The sequence below is a fragment of the Corvus brachyrhynchos genome, unplaced genomic scaffold (assembly GCF_000691975.1).
Source record: "Corvus brachyrhynchos isolate BGI_N302 unplaced genomic scaffold, ASM69197v1 scaffold148, whole genome shotgun sequence".
Taxonomy (NCBI): Eukaryota; Metazoa; Chordata; class Aves; order Passeriformes; family Corvidae; genus Corvus; species Corvus brachyrhynchos.
This window is the reverse complement of record NW_008239785.1, coordinates 3195498-3206340: the sequence shown is the minus strand read 5'-3', so window position 1 is coordinate 3206340 and position 10843 is coordinate 3195498. Positions and strand designations below refer to the sequence as shown.

At 48.8% G+C, this 10843-nt stretch overlaps 1 protein-coding gene across 1 annotated transcript in view; it reads right to left on the bottom strand.

The window, feature by feature from the left end:
* Positions 1-10843, bottom strand: part of HID1 (HID1 domain containing) — a gene marked incomplete at its 5' end in the record, with an annotated part of 19919 nt that overhangs the window by 5809 nt on the left and 3267 nt on the right. Inside the window, 11 exons of the mRNA XM_017743184.1 lie at positions 1-149; positions 1262-1426; positions 2059-2137; positions 3350-3501; positions 4141-4231; positions 4730-4870; positions 4967-5023; positions 5392-5614; positions 6333-6449; positions 6913-7019; positions 8612-8725. The exon at positions 1-149 is cut by the window's left edge and continues 64 nt beyond it. Of these exons, the coding sequence (XP_017598673.1) occupies positions 1-149; positions 1262-1426; positions 2059-2137; positions 3350-3501; positions 4141-4231; positions 4730-4870; positions 4967-5023; positions 5392-5614; positions 6333-6449; positions 6913-7019; positions 8612-8725 (1395 nt within the window). The remainder of the gene's footprint in view (positions 150-1261; positions 1427-2058; positions 2138-3349; positions 3502-4140; positions 4232-4729; positions 4871-4966; positions 5024-5391; positions 5615-6332; positions 6450-6912; positions 7020-8611; positions 8726-10843) is intronic.

The window sequence follows — 10843 nt, the reverse complement described above, 5'->3', positions numbered from 1 at the left end:
GTCCTGGGAGTTGGTGCGAGAAATGGGTTCGGGGGTTTTCTTCTTGCGCTGCAGCCCCTTCTGGATGGACTGGGAGTCCGTGGGCAGGTTGGCCAGCTGGTGAAAGACATTCCGCTTGCGGATAACAGCATAGACCAAATTGGAGTTCCCTGGGAATCACAGCAACAGAATGAGCAGAGAAGTAAGGCTCAAAGAGCTCTCCCAGCCCAGCCCAGCTTGCTGCGTACACAAAGCATGGTTGCTCCCACCCACAAAGGCAGTGGCACAGGGAAGAAAGAGCAGAGATCAATATCCTCCTATCTGTTACTAAGCAGTACAGAAAATTCAGAGAAATCCTTCCTAGGCTGGAAAGCTGACAAGAAATGGCTTGGTGAGGGATATTCAAACAGCTGAGAAGAAAAAGGACAGTTTAAACTACATATTAGCGTCTATTTTGGAAGAAAAGGTTACTAGCCAAGGTTCAAGATTCTTCCATCTTCAAAAGAACTCACAAAACAAAACAGGGCATTTAATTTAAGGAGACACAGGCTTGAAATAGCAAAGCCAAAAAGCCAGAATTCCCACTGCCTGCAAGATGGCACAGAACAGAATGAAATCATCCTCTAATATAAAACACAAATTACACCCACAAAGGTTGGTTTTGGATTTGGCAATTGCCACATGCAAGATTCCCATCAGGGAAGCAGAACAGCTGTTCTTGATTTGCAAGTTTAAAGCAAAACACTAAATTTTGACCAGGTTTAGGGACTTGACTTTATTATTTCTTTGAGGTAAAAGACTATCATACTATTAAGAGGGAAAGCATAAGGCAGTTCCTGGAAAGTAGCACATGGCAGAACTTTCTTTGCATGAGGCAGTTTGGTCTTCAGCCCCCAGTAACCTGCCAAAGGAGAACTGAGAGGCACTTGAAAGTTGTTTTGTCCCATCAAATACATTGCTGAGCAACATGAGCAGTTTCACAGCAACATCCAGCCAGTCACAATTTACGTGTTACACACTCACTTTGTGTCTCTTTTCCTCTCTATGCATCTCACCTTCTGCAGGAGGGCTGAGGTTATGCTGATAATTAGCTGCCATCTCATTTTGCTCTAAGCAAATTTGCCTGGGCCAGGACCCAATGCCGATTATCTACTAACTCAACTTCTCAGTCCTATGTAGCTGATTTCTACACTTCTCATCTCCTCAGACTTCCTCTGAACCTCCATCTCACATTCTCTTGGACTAAACTAGTGCAAATCCACTAAATAAAGCAGTCTCTTACCATCAAACTGGTACTGAATGATGTTGTTGAAAACTTCCAGCAAGAAGAAAACAAGATGGTGGTTCTGGACAGCAGAGAATAGGAACCAGGTGGTGGAAAAAGCCTCCAAGAGATGCAGTAACTTGTTAGCAGCCACCATGGAGAGAGACTTCAGGTATGGAGACACTGTGGAAGGCAAACAAATGAAAACAAGAGAAAGAACCAAGGTGTATTTATTCTCAAAAACACACCACTAAAAATGTTGCTTTCATGACCTTCCCACCCTTGCACTTCTGAGAAAGCCTCATGGAATAGCTGAGCCAAACAGGGTTCCCCAGAAGTATTTCCAAATACAGAGGAAATGAAACAGAGATATTGCCTAGTAAAAGGAGGCATTGCTGCTTTCAGAGGGTTTTGTTTAGTCTTACACTAATAATAACAGCACCTCTGATGCGCCTCCTGAAAAGCTTCACAACTGGAGCCACGTGGGCATTCACTAAGCCCAAGGGAAGCACCGCCACCGTGAGGAGGTGGCACTCCCTGCTGGAAAGGGACAGCACTGCTAACCACCCTCACCAGGCCTGCTGACAAATGTCCTGCTGCCACCCCAGGGGAGCTCCAGGACTCTGCAGTCCCCCCCTCTCTGCCCCATCTGACCATGCAGGCAGATCTGATCTGCACTGGCCCTTCCAGCACAGGCTGGAAGGGATGAGTTTCCAGCAGCAGGCACTGGCCAGTGTTAGAGGACACAGGCAGGGGCAAAGGGAGAGGGGAGTGAGAGCACTGTGGGCTGTGGTTTCACCCCACACAGCGCTCACCGTTCACAACGATGGTGAGCAGGCAGTCGAAGAGGGGCTGCAGCCGCTGGTGCCCGCTGGTGATGATCTTGTGAAAGACCTGTGGAAGGAAGGAGCTCTTGAGCAAGGCAGCACCTTACTGAAAGCACCCTCTCAACCAAAACCAGTGCCACCCCCACACTAATCGCTTCCTGACACCATTCCTTCCTAGGCAGGGCCCTGCACACTCCACAATTACACAGGTGGGGAAGGCTGCTCTCACTGCAGACTCGCGCTCCAGGAGTACAAGCTTTCATTTACAAGGAATCCTTTGGGAACGTGATGAGGGCCCTACAACACCGCAAACAGAAACTGACTGTCAGCTGTTCCACAATGTTCAGGCAGCCTGGGACAAAACTAAACCACCAGGAAGTAAGAGACACCTTCATCTCCAATGGACTTTGAACCCTTACGATAGCTGCTTGAAATGCCACAGAATGAATCATTTTACATTTGATTTTAGTGCAAACTTCTAACTCAAATGTTTGTCCTATTTTTAACTATATCCTCAGACATGAAAAGATTCAAGTGCCTTGTAATCAGTTCAGACATTCACAATCTTGGCCTTCCCACCTTTATCTGGCATGTCTGTGGAGAAGTCCTGAGCATAATTAAAACAAAGAGATGATCTGAGATTAATGGAATGCAAGAGCAAAACACATAGCATCAAGAGCAGTTACAGTGGGCAGGTTTCTTCCTACTCCTTCTAATGGGAATCTCCTTTCGGAGATTTATCAGAAGCTGCTGAGAGACTCTTCTCTGGCAAATGAGAACACGACAGAAGGGAAGCACCTGAGGCTGGTGTCACAAAGCACGCAGCTGCTCATAGGCAGCATTGTGGGCAGACTGAAAGGTCAATGAAACTTGCAGCAACCCAAAGCTGTAGGGCTGAGCTTGGTATCACTGTTGTCCCCATTGACAGATGTGATCCACACACCTCTGGTTACCTGGGACAGAGCCAGATCTCCTGCCTTCCCTACCTACAATCAAGTCTGGTAGAGGGCATGCATCCACCCCCCTCATGCCAGTCCCAGAGTCCTCTGAACAGCAGTCCAGCACCATCAGGAGTCCTGATTTTTGGGATATCATGCAGATGGAATTGCACCTCATACATATGCACCCTGCCAGACACATCACCTCAGGTTAAAAGTGTGCATCCCACACAATTCCTAGCTATTCAGTGGGCTTCCAGTCTAGGGAGGGCGAGCACATTGAAGGAGGACAATTCTTTGTGGAGGTAGGAGGGTTCAAGAAGTGCTGGAGCTGTACTCACGATGATGAGCAGATCTGCATGTGTCCCTGTGAAGACAGGGATGTCCATAGGCACTCGTACAGAATACGGCTTGTTCAGTCGCACCCCAAAGTTACGCTCCCCACTGAGGAGCAGGAGGATAAAGACCCCAATGTGCATCAAGCCCACTCGTGCTGCAAGGAGAGAAAAAAAACAACAGAAAAACATGTCACAGTGAGGTCAGTGGAATTCTGAAAACAGAGGGGCAGTGAGGAGAGAGGAGAAACACTATGGGACTGATAAAAAACTGCACAGACTAAACCACCCTGATAAGGGACACACAGAGCTCCCTCCATTGTCAGTACCAGTGTCCTTCCCAAGCACATCTGTGTTAAAGTCTTATCAGTGTTAAGTCTTGGATGCTTTTCTTCATTATGTCCTTAATGTAAACCCATCCTCATAGTAGGGATGATCTGACTATTTCACTACACAATGATGGAGTTATGCCTGATTTATTCCCATGGCAAGAGCAGATTGCTCATTTTTCCCTCTTCACTGGATCAGGGACACCATTTTCAACATGAGGACTCAAAATGTTAACACATGCTAAGGAAGGATCTCCCTTCCCTGTGTTGTGGGATAGATCATGTCCTACTTCTAGCCTCTTGCAAACATTAAAACCCAATTAACTGGACAACTCCACACCATGTCTGTAGAAGCTCAGGAACATGCACTCAAGGCGTTGTCAAGTGGTAGGGAGGAAACATCTCAAAAACATTCTAGCTCAAATGTCAGGCACAAATCATCTCAAATATTGAAAATAACCAACTTACACTGGTCTGCTCTGGCATCATTGAGAAAATACAAGATTGGGACAAGAATGTCCAGAACATCACTGCTCTTCAGCACAAAGAAGAGGAATTTCTGGAAGAAAGGGGAGGATTTCAGACAATCATAAGCATATACCCTGCACCATCCACAGGATTCAGAACAGGCAGTCTCAAGCTAATCATTCTCTCAAGAACATTAGAAAGGCCGATGTATGCACTACCTCATCAACTCCAGTGTTACCTGTAGAGTTTTTATAATACCTGCTGCAGAACTTGCTTCCAGCACAGACCTTTGGAGCTGCAGCCCCTCTCACAGGCTGTCCCTACAGCCAGACCCCCAGCCCCTGCATCAGGGAGCAATGCTGCTGACCACAGCACCCCAGAGCCACTGCCAACTACCCACCACAGCCCTTCACCAGGGCTTGGTCCAGCCAGAGCCACAATATCCAAGCTGGGGTGAAGCTCAGCAAGAAGCAGATCCACACCTTGTTGAAGTCACAGAGTTTCCAGAAGAGGACAAGGAGCTCCTGATGGAATTGTATCTTCTTGGCAGAGTTTGGCAGGGAGGTCTGGGACAGCCGGGTTGAGAAACCTTGTTGAAGTCACAGAGTTTCCAGAAGAGGACAAGGAGCTCCTGATGGAATTGTATCTTCTTGGCAGAGTTTGGCAGGTAGGTCTGGACCAGCGGGTTTGATAACAAGCGAGCCACTCCTTTCAGGATGAACTGGAAATCCTGCCAATAGCCCAGGAAAGAGACTGTGGTGGGCCCAGGGCTAATGCAATCAGCATGAAATCAGACAGGGAACAGTGCAGGATGGGAGCATGTTACCTCCTCTCGATGTATCCTTGAGAGGTAATTCACAAACAGATTGTCTGGTCCAGGAGGCTGCGTTCAAAGAAAAGGAGGGAAATGCTCAGCGGCAACAAGGTGAATTCAAGAAGTCAAAATGTAACCATCAAGGTCTCTCGCTTCAGCCTTCTGCTCTGAATGACCCAGCTTTAAATGCAAGGAGACAGAGCACTGCACAGAATAGTAAAGTCAGGGGCTTTTCACTTACAAGCTCCTGATTCAAGTCAGTGACCAAAATCTAGTATTTTGTGACTACAGGACTGAAGCAGGATTGGACCAGAGAGAGCAGATTGTGAAGGGAGGAGCAGTGCTGAGTCCTACAGCCTAACATTCAGTACAAGCTGGTGTGAGAGGACCCCAGTGAGTTCAGGAGAGCAGCAAATACAGATTCTAGTATCACTCACATCCACATCATCCATAGCTGTGCCAGTGGTTGTGCCATCCACAGTGGGGCTTGAACTGGTGGAGCTGTCATAGTCCAAGGTGACGATCAGCACCTGGGCCGCCTCCTCCACCAGCGGCTCACGGTAGTCAGAAAACAGCAGGTGATTGTAAGGGATCCCATAACCCACGGGGTCGTAGGCACAGACGACATTCAGGAGCGAGGTGAAGAGTGGGAGTGCATGTCTGAGGAGGAGAAAATGCTCTCAGAAGGCAGCAGCAGGAAAAAAAAGGCACTGACTTGGAGAGGGACAGGCATATCTCTCCCCAAGAGTCTGGGGCCACGACAAAACACAATCCTCTTCTCTAACCTGTGACGGCAGTCCATGACTGAGCAGCCCAGACCCAAGAGCCAACACTCCCAGCTGGGCTCCTGGACTACAGCTGAGAGGGAAGGGGAGATGAAAAAGGCCACGTGGCCTCCCAGAGGAATCTTGTGCAAAATGTGAAAACAGGAAAGGACTTCAAAGCTCTCTAGCCTCTGGAAAGACAAAACTGTATGTCTTCAGCCTCCAGCCAGGTTTGTGCTCTGTCACCGGCAGAGCTGAGAGTCCCAGAGGTACAATGTCACCAGAGGGCGGCATTCATTCGCCACCAGCACCACACCCTCTTCCCAAGGGTCTACAGCAGAGAACGGGATCTGCCATCTCCCACAGCGCAGGGATCACTCCTGCAGCACACTCCAGTGGGCACCGTGCTCAGACTCTCCTTTTGCTGCTGGGGAACACTTCTCACTACGCAGAAATACTAATGGGGTGTACATGAGACAGGGACAAAGTAAAAGAACAGCCCCTGGATGTCGGAGGTAACAAATCCTATGGTTCCCCATTACCAACACACTCCATGGAAGAGATTTGAAAGTATTTCTCCCCCCGGCACCCAGGCCCCCATCCTTCATCCTCACCTGTTCTCCGTAGAGCAGAAAAACTGTACCCAGGGGTTGGTGTTGCTGCTGTCTGAGGAGGGAGGGAGGTACATGGCCTCAGAGAAACAGGTCAGCAGCAGCTTCAGCAGCTCTGTCCTGGAAGGAGAAGTAAAGGCCTGGAGCCATTCAGGAGCAGGGACTGGGCACAGGAGGCACAATCAACACAACACATAAGGAAGGCTCAGTCCCACCTAGAATGTCCTTCCCAGAGAGAGCTAAGCCCATTTCATTTCCTAAGCCATACTGCTGTCACTGGCACAAAGCTCAGCAGAATTGCTACCTTACAAAAAAGAAATCCAGTACAGAGCTCCTTGGCATTTCCAGAACAGCAGTGTTTACCCACTTCCTGCTGCAGACAGTCTGACTCCCATACAAGAAGCTATTCAAAAGGTCAGCTGGGTTTTTTTCTGTGTTGCCAGTCTTGTTAGCTCAGAAAGGAGCAAGCAGAAAGCTCTTTGGGAATCATGGATAGTCGAGGAGGCAAAGAGAGCTCATCTTCCCCAGATCTCCTTCTCCTGAGCCCAGTTTCTTTCCATTCTGCCTTTGCAGAAGCTCTTACCTATTCAAGTCATGGATGTAGTTGGGCTGTGGAGAATGAGCAAAGCCCACTCCTGCCTCCCAGATGTACTCACAGCTGTCAATGGAGTGGATATCTTCTGCTGTGTCCTGTGGGAGAAATAAGAGGTTGAATCACAGAAGGCAGGAGCCAGAATTGGCAGCACTGGTGGTATCCAAGGCAGTTCAGCCCCTCTCTCTAGAAGAAACCAGCAGAGGAGCATCCAGACAGTTGAACTGTACAGAAGCTCCCCAGGCCTGAAAAAGCAGGTGCTGATATCTTCAAAGTGCTCAGCCTTTGCAGGTAAGGGATAAAACACAGAGATACAAGCACTGTGCACAATGGAGGGGGACCACGTTTCTAGCCATAATTTTAGGGCTGACTTCAGTGGGAATATGGGTGAGTCCTGTGTCTCCTTTGCCCATTCTCTCACAGTTCTTCCTCTTTACTCAGTGGTACTTCAGCAAACATCCACCATAACCTGTATCTCTGGGGCCTCATGCTGCTCTGCCATGAACATGAGGTGGTGGTACCCATCTCCCTGCTCTTAAGCTGCAGTCAGACCAAGCCCAGAGAGGGAAAGTCAGCTCAGCAAAGACTACAGAGGTTGCAGGCAGCAGACGAGCAGCCAGCAGCAAGGAACATAAATCATTCACAATCTCAGTGTCAAATTCTAGTTGCCCAGAACCCTGAAAAACCAGTCTGGCTGCTGCCAAGGGAAAAATCACAGGTGCAGGTGGTGGAGGGAGGCTCTCCCAGGAAAACCCATTGTTACCCTGACTTATGCAATCCATCCCAAGTGACAGCACTAGACAGCAAGTCCATCTGTTTCAGCCCCACTTACTCATAGTACACGAGTAGCTCTGATCCAGCCTTGCCCCTTCAGCCCCAGGTAACAGATTTCAATTCTCTTTCTGCTACTCAGAAACCCCAAGCAAGCAATTTAGTACTCAGATTTGTCAAGGAATTTTGCAGCCATCAAATACACCACGGTTTAGCATGCTCATTTTTAGTTGATGTCAGATCTACCCCAAAAAGGAGGGCTGTTTTTCTGTTTATAGACTGAACCTACAAAAAACATGAGAGTCACTGGCAGGGAGAGAGAAGGAGGGAGATGCACCAAAATCTGTCCTCTGTTCTTAGCACACCTGGTAGGAGATCCCTGCTTCAGGAAACTCCTCTGAAGTACAGACACTCACCATAAGGATCAGAACATATTTAAATGCCTTTGCTGCCATGATACAAAGAGGGAGAAGAGGTGGAAAGACACCACAGAGACCATCTACTCATTCAGATCACAGCACACATGAGCAGGCAAACAGCTGCTTCCTGCCCCAGACTCCACCAAACCGCCAGAGAAAGGAACAAGGTGCTAAAGGTCTCTGCTCTGCTGGCAACAACAGAAGAGCAAATGTTTGCCAGCACAACCACTTTTTCCTGAGGGGTGAGCTGTAGTGTGGGGGTAGTTGCCAGCCACTCCATTTGAGACTCATCCTCAGAATATCTGTTTTAGAAGGCACAAACATCATACAATGAACCCAAAATGATGATCAATATTAGTCACTGTGGGCTCAAGCTCAGCAACTCCAGATTTTCCTGCCTGCAGGCTTGCAGGAAGCTGCTGGGGTTTCCTAGGGTCCCCCCCACTGTGCAGCTAATCTGCCTCTATGCAGACAATCTCATGATTCAACTTTCAACTCACCACCGTGCTCCTCCGGTGGCTCTGCACAGTGAAGTCGGGACAGAAGAGCAGATCCGTGACAGCGAGGAGCAACGACTCGGCCAGTGGCCGGGCATTTTCATCATCTTCATCTCCCTGAAGGGACAAACAGAAGAGCATCATCAGCTCAGGGTGAGCAAAGAGAACACAGTAACACCAGTATGACACAGCACGAGAATATACCCTGTCCAAAAACACACAAGGAGGCAAGACATTACACAGGAACAGGAGGGAACAGGAGGGAACAGGAGGGAACAGGAGGGAACAGGAGGGAACAAAGGAACAAAAAACCCAGACAGTACAGGAAAGAAATTTCTCCCCGGATGGTGATGACTAAACAGGAACTAAACAGTCTCTTTAATGACAGCAAACTGAGCAGACAAAAGCCTGGAGATGTCAGAAGAGTAGCAGTGGGTACACCTTGCCACGTGGCTTGCTTCTTGAAGACAAAAAGGAAAGGGAAGCATTGACAGAGAAGAGGGTTTTACATTCATGAAAGAGGTGATTTGGAAGGTGCAGAGAGACAGCAATGGGGAGAAGCCAACCAGCAGCAATAAGGTGTAAAACCCCTCAAAATTCTGCATGGGCTGCCCAAAACTGGAGGTGACAGAACAGGGAGAGGCATCAGGCAAGGGGCTGCCCCAGCCTGCCACAGCAGAGCGAGCACAACAGCAGAGAGGATTGTGCCATCTCCAGCGTTCAAAGCAATCTCTCCAAGCACGCATGGCTACTCCTCTGCAGCTGTTGCCACGGGAAACCTTGCCAGATCCTGCCTGTCAAAGAGCATCCTGCTTGGGAGGCCTTCCCACCACACACTGGTGCTTGAGGAAAAGGCAGAGAGCAGGAATTTTTTTTCTCAGCCAGGCCTCTGTCAGCCTGAGCACAACACATGGCTCTTCAATCACAGCAGGCAGCTATGGAGATAATGGTCTGTGTGGCTCTGAATCTGTCTCGGTGACAGCAGGGAGGATACCCCAAACAACCTGGATGTAAGGACAGGCACAGAGAGAACGGATGGAGCCAGCGAAGATGCCTTGACTTGTGCTCACAGTCAGAGGCCAAATGACAAGCATTAGGGTCCAAGGGGATTTACTTTCCAAGAATGATCTTTGCTAAGAATATTTCGGCTGCCAGAAAAAATGCCCCTGCAGGCTCTAGGTATCACCACATCCAAAATGGTGACACACAACAAACCAGTAGATCTCAACATGATACAGACTCCCATAGAGGAGGAAGGATCCATGGCTCCATGGAGCTCTGCCATCCATCACTCCATTGTGAAGCAGGTGAAGGATAATCACAGAGATATTTGCTAAGAGTCCAGGCATACCATCATCTTCAGTTCCCAGACAGAAATCAGCCACCAGACAGCAAAGCTATTGCCCCTAGATTAGATGTGATCCCAGCTTCCCTAACATCTGGGACTGTATTTGTTTTCCCAGCCTTACAGGTTAAATGCACATGGTTAAATGACTGAGCACACTGAATCACAACAGCTGCACCCACATTCAGGAGGGTTCCCCAACACAGCATACATGGACTGGGCTGGATCACCTTGGGGTGACCCCACCACTCTGAGGCTGAGATACTCTCTTCTAGGTGCTGAACGAAGTGGAAAAACAGGAGTAACAGCAGCCTGGCTGGATCAGAACACCAGGCACCCCTGCACGTTCCTTCCCAAAACAACTTCCTCCATTGTTAAGCCTCTCCAGCACTCCCCAGCCCCTGCAGGGATGAACGGATGGACAATCACCACACTCCCAACATACAAATCACAAAGCAGGACTAGCTAAGACTTCCCTTTTCACCACCCAGAACTTCCTTTTGACGTGCCCTCAGGCAAAGCAGATTAGAGGTGACAGGCAGAGACAGAACAAGGTGCCAGTTTATCCTGTACCAACCACTGCCAACCCTTCTTAACTGTCCCCAAAGACACTGCAGTGCACTTAGACTCAGGAGAACCACATTCTTCAGTACAGCCACACTGACCTGCAGATCAGAAACTCAAAGGAGAGGGCTCTCACAGAGCAGCTGCTGAGGGAGCAAGCAGGCAAATACCTACTCCTGGCATAACTCAGCTGTGTTCTCAGTGCTGCTATCCCTCCTATTTGCAGAAGATCCTAAAGTACTTTCACCCCGTTCCTCTGAGAGATGCAAAAGAGCACTATTGTTCTTGTTCTCCAGACAGAGAAATGTGGGGAGGCTGAGATACTC